At 36.6% G+C, this 24273-nt stretch overlaps 1 protein-coding gene across 9 annotated transcripts in view; it reads left to right on the forward strand.

Moving 5' to 3' along the window:
- LOC109073896 (kin of IRRE-like protein 3) overlaps window positions 1-24273 on the forward strand; it is a 196828-nt gene that overhangs the window by 151808 nt on the left and 20747 nt on the right. For all 9 annotated transcript variants that reach the window (XM_042743450.1, XM_042743451.1, XM_042743454.1 and 6 more), the window contains exons 6-9: window positions 8397-8502; window positions 16312-16460; window positions 16825-16952; window positions 17659-17785. In XM_042743450.1, the coding sequence (XP_042599384.1) occupies window positions 8397-8502; window positions 16312-16460; window positions 16825-16952; window positions 17659-17785 (510 nt within the window). The remainder of the gene's footprint in view (window positions 1-8396; window positions 8503-16311; window positions 16461-16824; window positions 16953-17658; window positions 17786-24273) is intronic.

Raw genomic sequence — 24273 nt, forward strand, 5'->3', positions numbered from 1 at the left:
AAAAAATAAAATAAAATAAAGGGTCTGATTTAAATATTTGCAGTTTCACATGATTAGTGCAAATTGTCACATGACCAGAGCAGTTTATTTCCTGTTTGCACCTTGAGAAGGTGGTGGCCGTTTCTCAAACAGAAGGCTACATCCTTAAGAGGTCGCATTTGTAGGCTGCATACGTCATAAAGAAGATCTTATATTAGAATATTAATCGTTACAAATTTGACCATTATTCTTAGTTAAGTGTACATTGTTATATTATGCTTATTACTTTCGAATATCTTGCTTAGTTAACTGAAATAAACCAGGCTTGAGGACGTATGCAGCCTGCAAATGCGATCTCCGGAGGATGCAGCCTTCCATCTGAGAAACGGATGATAACTGCATCAAAGCTCCAAAACGAAAGGCTAGTATGTTAACATAAAGATATGACAAAGATTTTTGGTACACATTATCTTTTAGGTGTCTAGTATTAATATGGTATTAATATATGATTTCACATATATTCAGTTTTGTTGAGAGAGGTCATAGAATGAATAAACATGTTGAGGGTCACAATGGTGACCGGTGGAATAATAATGAACTTAGGTCTACAATATAGGATTGGATTGGATTAAAAAAATAGATAGAGTAGAAAAACACTTAATGTGTTTCAGTTGGTAACATTAGGCAGTTTTTATTTATGTGCTTTTTAATGTTTGATGGTGTGCTATTTTGCACATGCATCTGCTTCCATTTTCTGCTGTGTTTTGATCTATACATACTTATACGTACTCATAATAAATTCTTCTTTATTTCACAAAAGTACTGTTAATGGAATCTGTCTGTACTACAATCATCATGCTGCCATAGTCACACTTCACTGTCCTTAAGAGATCCTCTCCTCAATATAGGCCTGAGATGTGCACTTCAAAATCTCGCTTGAAGTAGTAAGTTATTTATGTACTCAATGAATACTATAACTTCAGACATACTACTCTATTCATATATATATATATATATATATATATATATATATATATATATATATATATATATATATATATATATATATTCACCTATACTATTTGGCAAATAAAATTAGGAATAGTTGAACATAGGGATTAAAAGAATCACTTAATGCTCAAAAATATAATCACTCATCGCCACCAACAGAAAGAGCAACTGAGTGAATCAGATAACTGAATCAAATGAGTCGATGGAATGAATCAGATCCCCTCTACTAGCTTGTATGGCTCTTCTAGGAAAGTAAACAATTATAAATAAAGAACATATTTGCCATACTCCCTGAAAATCGCAATAAACAACATGTAGGCAAGGACAGCAGCGCAGTGCCCAGACTCGGCCTCAGCAAGATTAATGAGAATGAAAAAGAAAAATCAATAGGCTTTATTTTACTTTTTTCTCTTTGTGTATGTGGTGTGCGTGCGTGAGCAGCAGGATCGATGTTGTGAGTGCAGTGCGGTGAACATGTTGCCATGTACCCTACACAGGCTGAGACACAGAACAGACAGAGAATCGATGGCTGACCCCAGGTGAACGACAGATATTCTTTCCGTCTGCCTGTTTAATGGAGTGACAAAAGGTTAAGATGAGAAGCTTAAAGGAAGAAGATTAGAATATCGGACAAAGACTTTGATATATTACTTTAGCCAAATTAAAGATACTTTCTAAGACTGACAGCTCCACTGGATGAAAAATTGAAAAAAAAAAAACATTAGGGATGTGTGTGCGTGCATTTCATCACGTCCATCCTCTAATATGCCCACTCTAGCTATTGTCAGTCCTCATTCAGAGTCCGCTAATTGACCACTTGGTTCAATGTGATAATGTCATCGGCAACAAAAGTAATTAAAGGCTTTCTGGATTTTTCCTCAGCTCAGATAATTCTCATTCTGATCAGCGAAGACCTCTGAGACAGCCGCTCGCTTTCGGTCAAAATGAGGCCTAAATGAGATGAGTACAAACATTATCCACCGCATTATTTCTTTGCTTAAACTTGTCCAGTTCAGTGCATTTCCCTGCCTGTATTTCCAGTAATCATTTAAACGCAAGAATTAGATTGACTTCAGAAATGTTGCTAAACATAAGCCCTGCTAGGATCATTTGACCTGAGGTTAAGCGAATTAGCATCTAAATCTGAAATTTACTGGGAAATCAAAGTGGGCATTTCTTTAAGTTCCTAAAGCTGTAGAAAAAAAAAAAAACTAATTTCATATGGCATTGGCCTTAATGGGGTCACATCACTCGACAGCAAAACCAGCTGCTCTCGCAAATCCGTGTATTTTATTTCCCATGCACATTATGGAAAAAAAAAGTTAACAATACAGATAGATAGAACACATTCACAGTATTTAAAAAAAAAAAAAAAAAGTATAACCTAACCCCTGTACTTCACTGCATCTTTACTTCAGATTAGTTTTGAAAATTTTCCATCATGATATTATTTTAACTTTATACCTTGAATGGAATTAGATGCACAGATGGGCTATAATTATATTAGTGAAGGGAATAACACATTATATGTAAAGGAATATATGCTTTAGCAATGCATTATTCATTTAGAAAGTTTGACAGACAGCACCACGGGGCAAAAACTGCAGACTGTTTAAATTCATTGCACGAAACTAAAGCACTAGATCAAAAGCACTACATCACTACAGCAAGACATTATGAAGTGAGACGAAAGCTAAGCTATAGTGTACTGCTTAGTGTACTCAGTGATTGTACTTTTCCATTCAAGGTCCTGGAGTCTACACTTATTTGGGTTTCCTACCATCACAAACAATCTGTCATCTTGGGGGTGGGACTTTTCATATTATTAGAGTTGTGTTTCTACCTAAGGATGTTGATTTTTAGAAGGCTGCTGTCTAAAGTAGTGACCAAGAACATAGTGTGTGTAAAATTATCAATATGTTATTAGCTGTTTGATAATGTAGTCAAGCCAAAGGATAATGATATCAGCTTTTTGTCTGATGTTGTAGAGAGTAATACATAAAATGCACTACGATTCTGATACATGGAATGTATAATTCACTCTTCTCATTTCTTCTTCGGAATCAGTTTCTGGTTCAAACACATATGGATACATTAATCTAATATTGCCACTTGCCATTGTGTACCATTTAATAAAGTTAACCTAGTGAAAGTTGAGTCTGAGCTGGTGTGATTTAATGGAGGCAGGGGCTAATTTGCATATGCATGTTTCCCAGTATACTTAATGAGGCAAGAGTGTAGAGTTATATTCAAGCCATTTTAAGACATTAAGATATATCAAAGATGAGTTTTAAGGCATAAAATTAGTGACTGCGGAGGGATTTTACGGCATACAGTAAATTAGTGATACATAAAGTCATATTATGTGTGTAACTTTCTACATTGATTATAACTTTATACATTATTATATTGAAAATACCTGCCAGGAACCTTTACTTACTTTGTCGCCAAATAAACTCACTGCAAAGGATCTTATAGACACGTGAACTGTGTTCGCAGACAGCGCAAGAGTTGATGTGAGATCTCAGTGTCAGTGAAACCCACACTGTGGCACAGATTCAGTCGAGTTATAAAGAGATTAAATCGCCCTCCTCCTGCTGATACGAGGCCATCATCTCTCTTTCTCACCGAGAACAGCTGGCCACTCTGACCCGGGGAGAATGGAAATCAAGCTTTAAGAAAGACAGAGAAGCCATTTTCTTTGGCACCTTCCTCGCAACTCTGGGGAAGTTGGCCGATTGTTCAAAACTGCCATCTGCTCTTCGCTTTGAACTTCCGATCAAAAGCTGTCATCTCACCACCAACCCCGCCCCCCCAACCCTTTTATTTTATATAATTATTTTTTTAGATCGCTCCTCTCCTCCAATCCAATTGTTTTGGGGGCTGTCATTGTTGCAGTCGTGTTTCAGACCTTCATGCTCTCCCTGCTGATGAAGCGGATGAATTAGTGGAGCTGCACATTGATAGCCTGTCACGTTCTGCTCAGGCCGGAGAGACTCATGCATTTATACATCAAAGTGACAAACAGACTTCTTTATTAAGACACTGTCTGTCCATAGATTTGGGGGTCACAGGGGGTCTTGGCAAGCTTCTGCCAGCCTGCCTCTGGAGCCAGGGCCCTTGAGAGGCACTAGTCAATCCTCTAGGGCCAAACGTTCATCTAAAATGCTTATTTCATTATTTAAGACAGAAAGTTAATGTCACTCTTTGGTTTTGTCATAAGTAGACGACACTTTTGATGGCTTTCCTGTCCCTCAAGTGTCACTCTCAAAAGACTTTAACTGACATCAAAAGCAATCATGATGTACGTGTTTCAAAACAGCTAGGGCAAAAATTAATGTTAACATCATTCAGTGTTTTTAATGGGACAGTTCATCCAAAAAGGAAAATTCTGTCATCATTTACTCACCAAGTTACTCATACAAGTTGTTTCAAACCCGTATGAGTTTCTTTATTCTATTGAACACAAAATAAGATATTTTAAAGAATATTAGTAAGCAAACAGTCAATGTAGCCATTGATTTCCATAGGATTTCCCCCCCTCCATATCTTGGAAATCAATGGCTGCCAACAACAGTTTGGTAAGCACCTTTTTATTTTTTATTTTTTTTTATTATTATTATTATATCGTATGATAAAGTACACAATGAAGCTCTTATTTAAGGAGAGGCCCCAACTGAGCAAAAATATGCAATTTGGTGAAATATGGCCAAAACGTAAGATTGAAGTCTGATAATGTAAATATAGATATTTATAATGTCACGTAATGAGATCTTTATAACAGTATAGCAGACTTCTTAAATAAAGTGATATTAATATTAGTCAATCTGTGTCCTCCAATAATGTCTTAGATCAAAGCTCTGTAATTTTTAGTGTGTTGAACCTATATCTTAATTTTTTTCTAATATAAAAGTGGTAGCACTAATGTCCAATACTCACTAGTTGCTTATTACCATGCATATTTCTAGCATATTGGCTGTTTATTAAGCACATATTGAGTTATTGTGCATGACCATGTTCTAGATCCCTTAACCTGACCCAATACATAAACTTGACAACTATCTTGTTAACTATTAAGCAGCATATAGGAGTTTATTGGGGGAAAACTCTTAGTTAATAGTGAATACATGTTCCTTAATCTAGTCTTAACATAACATTTTTCAAGAATTTTTAAGAAAAATTGCCTTGTTTTATTGTATGTTGGTGTGTATTTAAGTTTTGGTGAGGTGTGCTCTGTAGCACCGACCAGATGGCAACAGTTCAAAGAGGGAGTGTGCTGGATGTGAGGGGTCCAGGTTAATTTGAAAGCACTTTTGCTCATTCTGGATAAGTACAGTTCTTGGAGAGTAGGGAGGGTTGTACCGATGATTTGCTCAGCAGATATGGTAGCTGAGCTGAACCAGACAGTTATAGAAGTGCAGAGGACGGATTCAATGATTGCAGAGTAGAACTGTTTCAGCAGCTCCTGCGGCAGGTTGAACTTCCTCAGCTGGTGAAGGAAGTACAACCTCTGCTGGGCCTTTTTCACAATGGAGTCAATGTGAGTGTCCCACTTCAAGTCCTGAGAGATAGTGCTGCCCAGGAACCTGATTTTCTCCACTGTCGTTACAGTGCTGTTCATGATGGTGATGGCATGTACATAGGTCGGTTTAAGATGAACCAAACAGTGATCAGAGAGCCCCAAAGTTGCCCGTGGGACAGAGTTATGGCATGCTTTATTGTGGTGTAACAGTGATCCAATATATTACTGTCTCTAGTGGGACATGTAACATGCTGTGTGTATTTTGGCAGTTCACGGGAGAGATTTGCTTTATTAAATGATGCTTCTGCCAATATAGACCATTAGCCCAGCTGTAGGCTGTTCATCTCAAATAGGCATTTACAATATACAATCTGTGGTTAACTTTCTGTTTTCTAAGATGTATCAGACAATAAACTGACCTGATGTCCTCATACCTGCATGCTCAATTAGCCAGAGTAAACACTTTACATGTATCCTGCTGGTAACCGCGCAGCACACAGCACTGATCAGTTTGTCTGTGGTTGCACCGGTGTGTCCCGCGGGCTCAGGAATGACGGCTGGTATTGTTCTGCCAGAGAACAACCTGGCACAGGTGTGTGTGGTCGAAAAGGCAGATGGGGGAAAGGGCAGCACCTGCACCTACTGCTGGGATGCTGCTTTGCCCAGCTGTGCTCCTGCGGGCCACAAACTGCACTTCAGAGCAGACATGTGCCCACACACAACAGCAGCGCCCCGGTGACACTCCAGCTGAGTCAGGCCTGTGTTCTTTTGGTCTGCTGATCTGTGTTGTTGAATACAGCCGATCATGCACAGTGTTGGGAAGTATAACTAGTTACACGTAACAGAATACTGTAATCTAATTACAAAATAAATGTAACTGTAATCTGTTACAGTTACTGAGAACAAATATGTGTAATTAAATTATAAATACAGACGAAAATGTAAACAGTTACAAAGGGGGGTTACATCTGAATATTTTCACACACACCCACATACAGATCTGATAGATTACTTTCCAAAATTGCACTGACTGCTCTAAAATATGAGACACCAATGTTTGAGGAGTTTAGGATGCAAAATAGGACAAATGCGTATTTTATAATGGTTGTATTTCCTATTTGGGTTTGTGCATATGCTATATTTTTTAGATTAACTTAGATTAACGCTTTTTTTTTTGTTTTTTTTTTGCCCAAGGCATTGTTAAATGCCAGTGTTTCCTATCATAGCAAATATTTGATTTCAAAACTGTATAATAGTTATTCAACTATTTAATGTTAATGATCTTAAATCTGTATTTAACCTGAGAATGATCTTACAGTAGGTCTGATTTTGTGGTTGCTGTGCTTTAAAATTAAATGATTATAGTCTTAACTTAAGTGATGAAGGATTTTGAAAGTCTGACAGTAATCAGTGTTGAGTACTACTGTAAAGTTAACCCTGCCTGCTTTAAATGTTTGCAAATGATTAATAGTTTAGAAAAAATGTAGCAAAAATTAGAAAAGTAATCAAATGTAATCAATACAAAATGAATGCAACACATACATTGTAGTTATTTTTGATGTAAGTAGATAGTAGTTACCTAATATAAAGTGGGACTGTAAACAGTTACATTAAAGTAATTGAAATAGTTACACTACTAAATAGGGTAACTTGTAATCTTTAACCTATTACATTTCCAAAGTAACCTTCTCAACACTGGTCATGCAGAATAAGGCATTAATATGTGTTAATAAAAAATGCTAGTAATAGGCATGCTAATAAGCAACTAGTTAATAGTGAAATGTGTTCCCTAATCTAAAATGTAACCAGATTTTCTTTAATAGAAACGTTCAGGTCTGCAATGCAAATGATTTAGACTGCTTGAATGTGTTGTAATTTATTCATTTATGTTGTGCTTTCTTAGAAAAGAATTTTTAGCTGCAGACTTATTTAAGTCAGGGAAATCCAAAACTTCACATCAGTTTTAATTACTCTGTCTTACATAGCTGAAGCTTTGTAGAATTATTATAAAGACTGATATGAATCATTCTGTCTCTAAGTGGTATTATTTGACTTTTGCACATTGATATTATGTGCTTTAGTAAAATAACATTTGAAGTAGGTAATGAGTTAATTAAGGGTGTATTCACACCAGGAAAGTCCACTAGTTCACTTGCTTTGGTCTGAACCAAATACACTGTTGATTTTTATTTTATTTTTTTATTTTTTTTGGTGCGGTTCGGATTCACACTGCTATTTTTGCAAGTGAACCAGCAATTGTAAACAAAGCAACACGTGTGCTTGAGGTCATCCATTCATTGGTTTATCCATTCAACCATACCAGAGTTCGTTTGGAAGCAGACCGAGACCACCTCTTCAGCTGGATCTCGGTACGGTTGTTTGGTCCGCACCCGAGTGTGATTGCTGTATTCACACCTGCCCAAAAGATCCGCACCAAGAGTTGAGTTCGATTCAATCGAACCAAACAAGACAGGTGTAAATACACTCTCAAATAAAAGAAAGGGTATTATGGATTGGTTGCATAATCTGTGTTTCTTATTATTTTCTCAGTTTAAATGCCATTATGTTGTGTTCTCTTTTTTTCTTTTTTTTTTTTTTTGGTTTTAATTGTAACAAAATGTTTTGTGATTAAACCGTTGTTCTAATTAGTTCTCATTTGCAAAGATAAAAAGGTATATATCTCATTAGTTGACATAGAGTTCTTTAGTTGCTTTTCACAAATTCACATCTTTTGATGATGCAGAGTTAATACGCTCGCAATTATTTCCTGCCTGAACAATTCCTCAGATAATAGCAAATTTCCACCTATTGGTTGCAATTAATGTGCAATTATGCTAAAAAAAAAGGGAAGGTTTTCTTATTAGTTTATTTTGTCTTCTTGCAGACTTGCCGTTGGTGAATCTCTCGGTGGAGCCTCAACCGGTCCTGGAGGGAAACCTGGTGAAGTTTCATTGCTCAGCAAAAGCTAATCCACCAGTCACCCAATACAAGTAAGACACCAAACACAACCAAAAGAAAAATGCCCAGTGATCCAATACTAAAGGTCTTTTATAATACTGCATCCTCTGAGGATGATTAGACGGAACTAACTCTAATTCATGCTGTTCATCTGACTGGCACATCACTGTGTTGCAGAAATGCTTTGGCATTTAGTTGCAAATATTTTTAGAGCCTTCTCAAAGCTGAAATCCACTATCCTGGCTGGCATCGGTTTGCTATATCTGAGCCAAGAGTAGGATTGGGACGCCACATCGGGCATTCAAATCAAAGCAGGGATGTGTCTATCTGAAACACTGATTCAATATCCAAGAATAATGTTTCCTGTCCTCTCCAAACAGAAGAGAATAAGGTTGAAATACAAGTTATTTATTTCCGTGAGATGTAGCCTCTGCCTTGCGGAGGGCCAATAGCGAGGCTATTTGTTAGAACATGCTTTTCAGTGTGGGTTTTAAAACTAGGTGAAAAATAAGAGCAGTAAAATCAATAGTGAAGGGAATTGCACAGCGGTGGATCTTGATGTACTGAGGAATGGAACGGATCCGTGATACAGTTGTAGGTGGGCAAACCGAGTTGTTTCTAGCTTTTTGAATCAGACAAGCCTGCGTTTGATTGCCCATCAGGACTTAGCTAAAAGAAGACACATTGGCTTTTTTCTCAGTTTTTATTTTACACCTGAGCATCAGATATGAAGACTGAGATGACTGGATTTAACTAGAAAGAATGTTAATGATATAGAATGTTATAATTATATAGTTTAGAGTTTAAATAAATACTAAATACAATTAGTTGAACTTAAGAGTGTTTTTGACCCACTATGCACTGACATGCATTAATGATCAACTAAAATATACTTTAATGTCATTTTTATTAAAAGTTATATGTCATGTATTTAAATATAGTGCATTTAGAACTTGCCGGCAAGCTGGGTCCCTGCATTTTAGCACAGATTATTATTACTATTTTTTATTTTTTTTACAGGAATTATATTTTATAGAATTTGCACAATTTAGTGAATCAGATGCTGAAACATCACTGACAGTGCATGTAAATATTCTTAATATGTGCAGTATTTTTTAATAGATAGTTAGTGTGTGAGCAGAGCGATGAATGAAGTTGTGTGTTTTTGCCCGAAGTGTCAGTGTTTTCTCTCATTCCATCAAGAGCATAACACGTTAACGGCCCATGAATTCACCACATTAGACTATAAGCAATCCAAATTTGTGAAATATTATTAGAAAGAATATGAATTCCTAAATGCTATCCGTCTCAGGACAGTGCACTGAGTTATTCTTTCTCTTCCATGTCTACGGGCCCTGTAGCAACCGCTGCCATTGATCTGAGGGAATTCAGTGGCATCTCCCTTGTGAATTTAATAAATGTGTTGATTGACACTTTCCTTGATGACTTTCTCCATGGGAGAGCAATATAAATATCAGAGCTAGAGTTTGAATTAATGATAGCCTTCCAAAGAGGATTCACGGACCATTGAAATGTCCCTGACATTAACATGGGGTAATTTTGTCGCCCATTGTTTGAGGGACTAAAAAGTAGAAATGCTATTATTGTGGTGTCGGCATAATGTGATGTGTTGAGGAGTGGTGAAAACCCCGACTCATGTGCATTGAGACAGATCATTACCGGTTGGGTTCGTTTTAAGAAAATGGGAGTCAGGAAAGATGTGGACTTCAATTACTCCCAAAAGAATGTTTAAAAGTGGACGTGCTAGGGGAATATAATATACTAAAACCATGTGGCGATATATGAAGGTTTATATTGTTACTTTCTATTATTTTTCATATTTAATAAAATTTTTACATTTAATGAATCAATCAATCAACCAATCAATCATAGACATTAAGACAAATCACTGACTGATCATTACCAGTCTGGTTCATATTATTTTTATTTATTATTTATTTGATTGATTTGAATTGCATTTTTATCAACATTTTTTTTTAATGTAATACTTTTTCATTTTATTTTTCATTTAATTTAAATTTAAATTTTATTTGATTTTTGATTTTTTATCGATTTCATGTATTTATTTTTATTATTTATTTAAATAGATTATGTTTATTTAATTCTTAATTGTATTTGTGCTTGTGCTTTTGTGTGTGTGTGTGTGTGTGTGTGTGTGTGTGCAAACAAAAGAAAATAGATTTTTTTTGTTTTGTTTTTTAGATTTTATTTTAATATCCCTTGTCTGCAATATGTTTGAGAAAGACAAAGAAAAAAAAATCAAAAACAAGAATCATTTGATTCATCTAACAAACAAGCAGATTTACCCCCAAATTATCACAATAACAATTATGTTTGAGGCGTTGTGCTTGTTAGTTGTAGCTGTTTTGGGGATAGTTAAGCCGTGTTGTGCGTCTCTGCAGTGATGTCTTTGACACAGCTGATGAAGAGGTTTTCATGGTGGGCTGCTCGCTTCGCTCATCAAGCGTTTGATGTGCACACACAGATACGGGCACCGCTGCTGTTTGTTTTCCATGACCGCGTTCCCCAGCGACTCTGAGAAGCAGCCAGACATGATTCATCAACCAGGGAACAGCACATGGAAAACCAACCAACAGCAACAGATGTAGCCGATATCTCAAAACAGAAAATTAAACTCCGGGCATCTGTCCTGCTGGCTGCTAGATTGGCCAGTATGAGTCCATGTCATGATGCTATCATAATGGAGCGAACAGCAGCTTTATTGTAACCTAGAAAGTGTGTGTGGCATCATCCCAGACTGGGAGAGAAGGATGGAGAAGACGGCCTCATCATCTCCAGCACATGTCCCACGACATCCAGATGAATATTGAAATTTCATCCGCCCCGGTGCAAAACCTGAAATAATAAATCTATCAAAGTCCAGTCTTTGCTGCTGCTAATCACACACGACTACCTTGTGAAAAAAAAAAAAAAAAAGTTGTAATATATTTTTACTTGTAATGTGTTTCATATATATATATATATATATATATATATATATATATATATATATATATATATATATATATATATATATAAACTGAACTCAATTGTACTTGCATATAATACAATATTATTGAAATAAAAGGCCATGTAAGAGCACTTGCAGAGAGACACTTGTTTTATTAACTTAAGTACTTAAGTTCACTTTTAAAAAGGGCAGTTTGTAATAATGTTAAATGAAGTTTAAAGTACATATTAAATAATGTTTTAAGAATCTTATGTCATACTTTATAGACTTGCATTTATACGTAATTCCTAAGCATTTTATGTTATATTTGTTCAACCCCTGGAATTAAAGCTTAAAGTCTGCACTGCAATTTCATCTTGATTGTTTCATTTTAATTCTACTCTGTTGCCATATAGAGCCAATATTATGAAAATTGTGTCAGTGTCCAAATATGTATGGACCTAACTGCATGTATATCATTTTAACGTATTTTATTTAAAATAATTATTTTTAAAGTACTTATTTTTAACAGGGTTCTCCTCTCCTACCAATAAAAAAATCTTTTTTTTTTTTTTGTCATTGTTATTGTTATTGAAAAAAAAAAAAAAAAAAAAAAAAAAACACAGACAGAAACAAGAGAAAAATATGGCTAGACTCAAAGCTTTACCTGTGCATTGCCTTACAGAAAAGCCAAACATTCAGTTCCTCCTGATACTGTACCCTTCTACTCCAGAATAATAAAGCAGTCCAAAAGTTTACAAAGGTTTACACAGACACTCTGCTGGGTTTCAATGGGAGGTGGGGGGGGGGGTCATGTTTGTTCTGTTTAGAAGACCCTGGCTGAAGCCCAGCGGAGCCACTGTGCTCACGGATGTTTTGGCTCTTTGGATGTGCAGCGCTGAATCCTTCAGCTCTGGCAAAGCTAACCCACCATTTGGGTCTTTCCTCCCGGCCAAACCTCCCAGTCTGCCACCCCATGGGCTTAAAACCAACACGCAGTCCTGCTTTGCTCTGTATTGCCATAGTTCTGTCCTGTCAGAATACTAGTTAGAATTACAAGTAGAGCTCTCAGTTGATCAAACTGATACACTGTTTATTGCGAATTTAATTAATAAAATTACATTGTATATATTAGTACTTTCAGAAAAAGCTCCCGAGTGATTTAAAGACATTACATTATTGGAGAAGAGTGATAAATCTTTGAATACATATTATAAAAACTAGTTTAAGAAGGTACTCTGGGGCTAGCTATTTTACAAAACGCACACTTTAGTATGCTTGTACAGAAATAATATACTTTAAAAGAACTATACTTAAGTGCAAACTAAATGTTTCAGAAAACACCTAATTTTAGACTATTTGCAATTAAATGTAAATGTATTATAGTTTAAATGTATGCATGAAATGAATTTAATTAGGAGTGAGTTTTTGAACCACTCAAGAAAGATTTTAAATATATACTTATACTTGAAATATGGTTAAAGTGTTTAATTTAGCACATTTATATTATATCAACTTTAAATGTAACATCAAATAACACACCACAGTTAAAAATTATATTTAAAAATATATAGTATTTCATATTATATGCATGTGCTTTATAGTAGGTTAGTCAGCACATCAAAAAAAAAAAAATGTTAACGCATGAGGATTATTAAATATAATGATTTAAAATGTACTTTAAAGTAAACCTTTTAATTCAACATTATTACTAAGTGAACCTTTTAAAGGTGTACTTAATTCTGTTATTAAAACATGAAAGTGTTTTATCAAAGTAGCCTTTTATTCTGATAATATTTTATGTATTATCCACTTTTATTTAAATATTGTTTTTAATATCATTCTGTGCTACCTGTGGTTTAGCAAAGTGCATAGCCTGATATTTACAAAAACATGGAAATGTTACTTTAAGCTTGAAATGTTTCAATTATAGAATTACAAATTATTTTATTTATTTGCACATTAATTGAGTGATTGATTGATTAATCGATCGATCGATTGATTTGCTTGTTTAATGGCTTGTTTGTAAAATTAATCATTAACTAACATGACAGCCAGTTAAAAACATTCGACACACAAGTTTGAATGCAAATCTCTGGTAAAGCCTGAGGAAGATTTAAGAGGCTTGTAAGCGTTGAGCTCCATAAATATTGTGTCATAGCAGTTACTTTCCTCTGTGTCGACTTGAGGAAATGGGACTCAAATTAATAGCAAATATGTGACGCTTATCATAAGGGACCACAACTGAGACCGATCATAACACAAAATGTATGAATACAACTTTATAATGAAAGACGCACATAGCTAATGCACAAATATAAGCTAGTTACTTAAAAGAACAAGATAATCATCCTCCTAGGCTCTTGTAATAAACAGGCTATTTAAAGCAGAATGAAATTATGGCGTAGTCAATCTTGTGATCTGATTACAAAGCAGCTGCTTCAAAAGCTCTATGTGTAATTTATGTTACCACGAGAACGGAAAACTCTGGTAGACATATAGCAGGCGAATGCTGCAGTAATTGCCCATAAATATAAAGTTTCACAGCGCCACATATTCACTTCCCTCAGAGCAATTATGTCGAGGACGGAGGCGACGCGCTCAGCCGTCTGCCCTGATTTGAATATTTTTGGAAGCACAGGTGTGCCTGCGAAGATTTAGCAGACTGTGCTCTAAGCTGCGTATGTTAACAACATGAAACAGTGCTTCTCAAGCACAGTAGCTAGGCCAATTACAACTGCTCTCCCTCCTTATTTTAATTTAGTCAAGAGGGAGACTGTTATCGTTTAAATGACACTCTATCGGGGCCCGCAGATGGTATGAGTTAGTTGCAGAGGTAATGAATTGTGCACTCACTCCCACAGAGCAGGTGAATAGCAAGTTTTGGCAGCTCTCTACCAGTGCCGGCTGCTTTGAGTGCAAAACGATGCTTCTTGACAGCGAGGAGTTAACTGGCATTGAATATATTCATTTATTGAAATATTTACCCTAGTGTCAAGCTGTGACACCCGTTCTCCATTGGCTTTGGCTTGTACAAATGTGTCCTGTCGTAGAATAGAGACAACAGAGAACCACAAAGTAGACAGAGCAAGTGACATAGATGCATTACTATGTCAGTACTGAAGAAAAGAAAATGCATTGGTTTTACAAAAATAAACGGTTCCTTTTGGGAAGTGCTGACAATTTATTAACATCTGATGTCTTTGGTACAGTATGTACTGTATATGGGGTTTGTGTTATTTGGTCATGTGGAGAGAAGCTGGTGCCTATTTGTCAATTCAGGATCTGTTTTACCAGTCTATCTCCATTCAGGATTGTTAACTTGGTATCCAGGCAAGAAACATGCTGAAGCAAGCAGAGATATCTCACTTCACTGATTTGTCCTATAACAGTGTTGTAATTTCCAAACAAAGTGGCCTTGGAGACACTGGCTCCCTTAGAAGATGACTGTCTTTCTTTTCTTTGGGTCTCTAACCACCTACAGACAGACAGCTATTATGCCTCATTGAAGACTATGATAGAAGCAGATGGACTAGACACCAGGTCTTCCTCTTATTGCCATGGTAACCTCTATATTGGGTTACGCTTTCTTGTGATAGCGTACGTCTGGTAGGGACTTATTGATGGCTTTCTGTTCCATTACTGAAAAAGTTAGACTTAAAAAGGGTTAATGTATTTCTGCTCCTGGAGGTCCACTTTCATGTACAGAGTTTAGCTCCAACCTGCCCCAAAACACTTGCCTATAAGATTCTAGTCATCCTGAGAGCTTGATTATCTAGTTCAGGTCTGTTTTATGTAGGACTGGAGCTATTTTATGTGTTTTATGTGGGGCAGCTGTGGCCTAATGGTTAGAGATTTGGACTTGTAACCAGAAGGTCGCAGGTTCGAGTCTCGGTGCTGGCAGGAGTTGTAGGTGGGAGGGAGTGAATGAACAGTGCTCTCTTCCACACTCAATACCCATGGCTGAAGTGCCCTTGAGCAAGGCACTGAACCCCCAGTTGCTCCCCGGGCGCTGGATACTGCTGCCCACTGCTCCGGGTGTGTGTTCACAGTGAGTTCACTTCTCACTGCTGTGTGTGTGCACTTGGATGGGTTAAATGCAGAGCACCAATTTCGAGTATGGGTTACCATACTTGACAAATGTCACGACTTTCACTTTCACTTTTTTTTCTTTCACTAAACTCTGCAGGTTAGTGGACCTACAAGAGCTTGAATAAGGATGTTCACCAAAGTACACTTACCAATTACTTCCTAACTACCTACACTGTCAGAAAAATGTGCAAAGACGGTACCTTTATATGTGTAACAGCTTGTCTCTGGTGCAGTCCTCTTAAAAGGGCAGCTTTGTACCTTATCTACCCCTAAAAACTGCATGTTAGTAGTAATTTGGTCCCTTTAGGGTACTGCTATGAAACTTTTAAGGGATACATAAGACACAAGTGACAACTTGTTGTACCACTAAATGTGCAATTATTGCATGCTCTTGAGATTGTACAGGAATTATGACATCCTGCAATATGTTTTATCGATGCTATATGCTGTTGAAAAAAAAAAAAATCATATGCTGGTTAGGCATATTTTGAAGCATGGCAGCTGGTTTGAGCTGGTTTAAGCTGGTTCTTAGTTGGTCATGAGCTTGTCCTAAGCTGGTCCTGAGCAGGAGCTCAGATGCTTAAGACCAGTTTAGGAACAGCAGATGACCAGCTTAAACCAGTTCAAATCAGCATATGCAGGGATATGAAGTTCGCTGGCTTTTGTGTGGTTTGTCACTAATTGTGTTTAGTAGTAATAATTGTTCAGTAACTAATGGTCTTTAACTGCTTGGGAGTGGGCTTCAAAACTCTATATCATCTCTGTCTTCTGTTTATAGGTGGGCCAAAGGAGGAAGCGTGATAAAGGAAGTGTCTGGAGACACTTATGAGGTCATGGTGGATCACTCGTTCTTCACAGAGCCAGTTTCCTGTGAGGTCACCAACCCGCTTGGGAGCACCAACATCAGTCGGAATGTGGACGTCTACTGTGAGTTCTTTCAGTTTTTTTTTTTTTTTTTTCACATCAGAGTTGTCCAAAACTTCATGGGGTACCATGTTCCTACAGAGCTACAACCTGCTTCAAAACACCTGCACACTTCTAGCATTCCTAAAAACCTTGATTAGCTGGTTCAGGTTAAATTATAATCGAGCAAAGCTCTGCAAGAATATAACCCACTGTGAGAAGAATTGGACACCTCTGATTCATAATCTTTGAAGGTATCTCCACAAATATCAGGAGAGAGACTTAAAATTCAGCTGTCACCAGTCTCACATTAAAACAAACTTACAAGAATTATGTTTAAAATGTGACCTCTCTGAATAGATCTTATAACCTGGTTTATTTTTTCCAGTTGGACCTCGGATGGCTGCAGAGCCCCAGTCTTTACAGGTTGACCTAGGATCCGATGCTGTGTTTAACTGTGCTTGGACCGGAAACCCCTCTTTAACTATTGTATGGATGAAAAGGGGCTCTGGGGTGGTAAGTTGCTAGACATCGTTATTGGGCAGTGCCATATAACCCTGCTCCACGTTTAATCTTAGAAGTAAACCCATAATTCTCTTTCACCAATCATCTCATTTTTTATTCTAGCTAAATTAATAGTGCACTGATGTTCAGACATATTGTCTTTGTAAAGAAGAGATCAAGAAAACATGAAAAAAAAATATCAGTTTAAAAATTCATTTTAAACTTCAATATAATATTCTCTGTATAAAACCTTTGATCTGTTAATACATTGCCTTCTATTTCTGAACAGCTCAGAAACAGAATCAGAACATTTCTAAAAAGACATATTCTTATTTCTAGGACAGGATGGCACATAGTATTTACATTCAGTGCTGTGCCCCGATGGCAAACATCAGGGTTTTTCAGATTCCATGCAATTCTATTACACGCAGATGGATAGTGGCTCAGTTTGGGGTATGTCTTGTATTTTGACACAGAAATGGGGGAAATTGTGCCCCACAGAAGCCAGCCGGTCTCATTTCTCTCCTGGTTGACTGTCACCTACCATCTCCCATGTTCACACGGTCCTCCTCATCTGACCCAAATTGGATTTTAATAATTGAGAAGAAAGTCCTTTTCCAAGCTTAGCTACCCATCCACGAGTTCTGATTCATTTTGACTCTGGATAGCTCCCTTTGCACTCCTTTTTAATGTTTTGATCTTTGACCTCTGGCTACAGGTGCTAAGCAATGAAAACATCCTGACACTGAAATCTGTCAGGCAAGAGGATGCTGGGAAGTATGTGTGCCGTGCGGTGGTGCCTCGTGTTGGAGCGGCCGAGAAGGAAGTCTCTCTCACCGTAAATGGTACGTTTGATGCTTTTGTACTGTGCATGGTTCATGGCTAAAGAAGTGTGATTGACGAGTGCAAACGTGCCTGTTTGGAACATATGTAAATAAAAAAGGTGCAAGTAATTGGAATTCCAGGTGACAGAATTAGACCTATTTTGGAATTCATGTTGACTCTGAGACAGAAGTTTGATGTTTACTCTTCGGTCTGCTATTTCTTTGGGCTAATGCTGATTATATTCAGTAAGAATTGCACGAGGAGCTGTTTCTTAGGCTGTGACAGGCTAATGAACACAGGAGAATAGCGGGAGACTGGCTACTCTCAGATAAATGACTTCATTACGGTCGCTTGATATTCAGGCGGCATGCATTAGCCACACGACAGCTTTCATTCGCAAAATCCAACACGTCTTTTAAAAGCTCCTTTCTCTCCGAAGCTATTTGCCATGGGCCACGGCTTTGACGTGAGTGGAAAATAAGAGAAGTTCAGCCAAAGTGACAATTGTGTTTGCACTGAATGATTCCTCTGCAAGTTTAGATTCACTAATGCAGTTTGGTGCTGGGAAATGAAAGAAAATCAATAAAGAACTGTTATGACTGATAGTATTAATATGCAAAGTCAGACATTCATTTGAGGCTTACAGACAACTCAGGAATTGCAGAAATTACAGATGACATCCACTTCCATCAAGTACATTCTGTTCTTTATGAGGACAGTAAAGGGTACCTCTGCTTTGCATTCAATTTTGACTCCTAGACAGTTCAGGATTGCCTGGAATCCCGAATAAATACAGTTTTGTTGTTTGTTTGGTCATTTTTTTCTGGTAGTAGAAAGATTTATAGAAGTTCATGGAAAGATCCAACACTACCATCATGTCTTTCAGTATTAACCCCTTTAAGTCCACAGTCAACCAAAGTTGCAGAAGGCTCTGCAATGGTTTTACCGTCTGTGAATATTTGTGGGGTAACTATAGTGTCCTAAAATGACAGGTATATAAGTAAACAACCTTAGGAAGAGCTTTTGATAATATACTGGATAATATGTCATGTTAGGGTGTTTAATTCACACAGTTTTGGGGTGTTTATTATGAAAAGTATTTAAAGAAGCTTATACATGTTGCAAAAATGAGTGATCATGAGAATTCACACCCCAAATCTGGCACCATTCTAGTACAGAAGAGCTGACAGAGGTGAGGCTGCTCTCGGCGGGTTCAAGAGCGCTGAACGAACGCTCACACCCTGGAACTCACATTTCCAAAAACGTCAAAGCAAATTTTCAAATAGACGTTTTCTTATTAACAAACTGCACATTTGAAGTCTAAACAAGTACATTCTCACCTATGCTCTTAAAACTGCTTTCTGTGACACAAAAACAGTATTATTTATAAATGATGACACTCGCTGTGAGAAATATTGCAAGTGGAGTGATACGAACGGTGATACTGTTCATATTCCGATATCACTAGAATATCGCACTCCTCTCAGCCAATCAGATTCATGGACCAGAAAGAACTGGTGAGTGTGTGTGTGTGTGTGTGTGTGTGTGTGTGTGAAATAAAAAAAAAAAAAAAATATATATATATATATATATATATATATATATATATATATATATACACACACACATACAGTAATGGGATTGTTGCCAGTGTATTTGTAGTATCTAAAATTTATTTCTCTTAATTTTTAATTACCTTACCAGTGTACCTTATTTATTGTCATTGTATCTGTTCAAAACCGCTTGACCTGGATCTGTCTTTTAGGCATCAAAGAGTAAGACTCTTTTGATTCTTTTCGATTAGTGAGCCCTTTTGCTCTAAAAGCCACAAGAGGACGGCAAGCTGTGTTCTACCTCATTTCTGGAAGTGAACACAAGAGTGCTGCGTGTTAGATTCAAGCACCTAGCGTATCCTTTGATGTGGCAACATGTGGCGCAGGCTCTCTTGCAGCACGGGGCTGATTGTTTCAAGTTCTGGTGCATTTGGGAGATGAAGCCGATCACTTCACATCTTGCTCATCAACATGCGCTCCTGACGAGCGACTGAAATTCGCGAGCATTGACGTGAAGAATGACTGATGACCAGAGCTTTGTGTTTCAAAGGCTTGATCAGTAAGAGGAAAAGAGCAAAAGCAAGTGAGAAGGATGAACTAGAGCTCAAAAAAGAATTGATAATTCACCTATGAATTTGCTTATCCTCACTGAGTCACATAAAAGCTAATTTATGCTAACAATTAAATGCACACGTTTGGAATTTGTCAATATCTGTTTCATCCCATGCATGTCACTAGAACCCAGAGCTCCTACTGAGATTCAGAATATAGACAAGAGAGTCCCAGCGTTCTCTCAGGCCCAATGTAATTTAATTATAATCAAATAGCTAGCAGGGGACACCGTTTGCCGAAAACACGCTAATGGATACACATTGCTTTCTGCTTTTTGTTCCCTAGTTCCTCAGATAAGGATCTCATTTCTCCATGTGTATTTTGAGCCTTAATGGGATTTAATATCTGAATGTGTCCTTATGTTCATTTATTTGTGTTGTGGCTTGTGGATATGATTTGGCTGTGGATTCAATTTGTTTGTTTTGTTACATGCTGAAAATTCAGCTTCGCTATCACAGGCATAAACAGCATTTTAAAATATATTCAAATAGAAAACAGTTATTTTAAATTGTAATAGTATTTCCCAATTTTTATTGTACTTTTCTATCAAATAAATGCAGCCTTGGTGAGCATAAGAGACTCTTCCATGTTAAAATGTTTGTAAACTGCAGCAGTATTAATCCATGTATCAAACTTACTCATACAACATTTCTGACAGTTTTCCCACCATGTTTTTTTTTTTTTTTTTTTTTTTTTTTATCATATTGATGTATGTGAGTGGATACAAATCACATAGCAGAGTGAGATCCCTCACAATAGCATTAACTTTTCCCTCATCTTGGCTCCACTGACGAACTCATATCATGTCACCAACTCCCAATGAAAATGAATGACGTTCATTGCTATAAATCACTGTCAGTTTGAAAGCTACTTAATACATGGATAGTTGAAAATGTGCACTTTGCAATGGGGATGAAGACACAATGGAGTGGAGTTGAATTGCCTTGGGGAACATTTTATGCTATAACAAAAATGGGGTTGAAAGGAATAAGGCGGAAACCATTTTTAGGCACTGCTGAGAGTTCAGGGAAGACATTTAAAAATAGGGTGTAGTGTGCCCAAGGTAAGTCTGGAGGTAGAAGGAGTCCAGGCCCTGCATTTAATTGCAGGATCTGCGGGCAAGAGGACATATGGAGCATGCGCTATTCGTGGAACTGGGTTCTGTCCTCTTGGAATGCTGTAATGGAAATATATGAGGCGAAACAAACCAGGCTCAACCTTTCATGTAATACAATCTGCGACTCACCTCTCACTGCAGTCACTGCTTCAGCATGCAGTTGCTGTTTGCTGCAATCCGATAATTGCTAGGATGATGTTTCTCAATCACATTGTTTACGTGTGTCATTTTCAATGCCATGTGAACTCATTATTGGGTTAATGGAACATAGTTGTGCATGAAAGTGTGCATGTATGTATGTATGTCAGGAGAAGTACATTAGGTCTCCAGGAAAAAAGTACATTAAGCCAGCGTAGAAATGGGACATATCCATCTCTGTGGAAGGTTGCTACTTTTGGTTTGTGTGCATGAATGCACTGGTGCACATTTGTCAACCATATTTTAACTCACTGAAAAAAGAAAAAAAAAAGAAAAATATGTTTGTTTCTTCTTCTTCTTCTTCTCTCTCTCTCTCTCTCTCTCTCTCTCTCTAGCCATTCATAGCCCAAGAAAATGTGTATTCCACTTTCATGCCAACTTGCAGATATAGAGGAGAAGAGAGAAATTGCCACATATTAATGATTTGGCAAATTAAAGCTAGTGATATAAATGGTGACAGTGGTGCAGAACGAAATGTGTGGTGCTTAGCGCACGGTTAATAATGTATGCTAAAACCACATTTTCAGAGTAAAGCTTGATATCACTGCTTTAGTACATTAGGGCACGTTAAGTGTTTTTCACATTAAGCATCTTAAAATGTAAAAATATAAAAATAAAAAATAAAAATAAATAAATAAACAATTACCTGACTGAATGTTTTAACTGAAAGGTGGGACTTTTATTCCCATATTGAGTGTTTTTTTGCTATTCTTATATTACACTTATATAGTGCATTTTATATAGAAGTAGTGGGAAAACTAATCCGATCTAATGCATATTCCCTTATTAGCCGTTTAATCACTTACCATTTATGAAGAAAATTCAGCTCATGACAAAAAAATAAACAATTAAAAGATTAAAAGATCAATTTCAGTACACACCATATTAATGATGCATATACAAGAAAGATAAGCCCAGAATATGAATGCAACACACTAAATAAAGCTTTTCTTCAAAAGGTTTTTTTTTTTTTTTTTTTTTTTTTTTTTTTTTTTTTTAATGTTAAAAGCTTAATGTGCAATTTAGCGCAATGCATTCATATTCTCACCTGTATCATCAATATGATTTCTACCAAATAAGGCCTTTTCAAATCTTTGTCTTAGTACATTTATACTTAGCTCAAACACAAATTGAAGAATTAAAATTCATTTCTCTGGACCTTGCTTGCTAGACCAGCATGATTTAGCTAAAATAATTGATTCCATTTTTGTCAGAATTTTTTTTTTTTTTTTTTTTTTCCTTGCAGAAAACCTCAGAGAATTAGTAATGGTTTTACTGTTTATAAAGGGAATTGTATTGGTTTTAATAGAAACGTAATGGTCTCTGAGGGTCTCTACTGGTAATGTGTTGCCTTCTATCGGTGACATGTTGTAACCACTAAATCTTAATGGGACTTGGCCTGAAACACACCACTGGACAGGTTTGCCAGGTCTTTGTAACAAAAGCAACCCAAAGGCCAATCAAAACAGCCCAAAATAGCCCCAAATGGCCCTATCCAAATATCAAAACTCAACATATGTCATAATACATAATTTAAAGTCACTGTTATGTGTCATACATAATTTCAACGCTGTCTATGCATTCATAAAAATTAAAAATCCCAAAATGCTCCCCAACCCCAGTTTTACTGTCAACAAACACAGTGAGTTAAAAAAAAAGTCTGTAATGCAAAAAAATGAAGACAGTTACAAACAATAGGGCAAATACAATAGAAAAAAATATACACATAAAATAAACAATTTAGCCTACAATAACCTACTATACAGAAATTGATTATTGTAAAGTAATCAAATATACAAATAAAGCACTGCAAAGACGTCACCATATAAATTAAACATAAATACAAACAAATACAAAGCACAAAGTAGTCTATATTTTTCCATGTTTCACTCCTTTCGAATCGCGCCCACGGAAAGCGCATGAGGAACACAGTCTCTTCAGCAGCTCGTTGCAGTTTTAATTTCTTTATTTTTTTGTTTTAGTATTGAGCAAGCCCGGCAGGAGAATCTATACAACAGTCACGTTACATGATTTGACTGATTTGGATGATAGTCAAAAGGGCGACAGAGCACCGCATTAAAGGAAAGGAACATTCATGTTTTAGTAACTGCTGGGCAAAATCAAAAATTAAACTAAAATTAAATCATCTTTGAGAGCAAGGGGGCCCCCTGGTGTTTTTATGCAACATGCGTACTTTGCATATAGGGGGGGATCGGCTCTGTAGTAATCAAACATAGTCTGTTTTCATAAAGCAGCTCAAACGCCCTTCCTCACTTTTCCAGAAAGAATAGTTTTATTCTTGGTGGAATTTAAAATATTTCAAGACACCATTTAAGACAATTTCAATTCATGCAACATGTCAAATATTTAAACCGCGAAGAAAAAAGTCAACCTGAGGCAATAGTTTAGAATAAGACCAGTTTCACAAGAAAACCACAAACTTGGCAACACTTAAACTGAAAACCATTAGCTAATGATTTTAAAGGCTAATAGTTGTAATGGTGTGTAATGCAGGCTTGTTATAAATTTAGCTTTGCTTTGACATGTTTGTATTTGCTTGTAGTTTTAGTGGAGATGCTTAGCATGTTGTGCTAGGTAGTTTGTGGATATTTACAATACATTATTGCAACATGAATTGCCAGCTGTGATATGCTAAGCTAGTAGGCTACACTGCAGGCCATCTGGAAGCAAAAAGAAGGCAAATGTTTAATTTATTCGTTTTAGCTTCAGTAATAAAATGCTGGAAATGAGTTAGGATTTTAACACTCCCCAAAGTCAGTTGGTTTTTTGAAAGAATTGTTGGTTAAATGCCTGAAATAATGTCGGTGGTTAGCACAAGCTCAAGATGTTTTCAAGTTTTATTTTTTACCAATAAAATATATCAATAACCCCTTTTAATTTTTTAAAGCTTTTACTTGTCTTGAAAAAGCGATTGATAACAAGTGGCTAAATGGGACTACAAAGTATGTCGGGGACATTAAACATTACTTCTGATTAAGCTTCAAAATGCATAGACATTGCATTCATT

This window comes from Cyprinus carpio, chromosome B18 (genome assembly GCF_018340385.1).
Source record: "Cyprinus carpio isolate SPL01 chromosome B18, ASM1834038v1, whole genome shotgun sequence".
Taxonomy (NCBI): domain Eukaryota; kingdom Metazoa; phylum Chordata; class Actinopteri; order Cypriniformes; family Cyprinidae; genus Cyprinus; species Cyprinus carpio.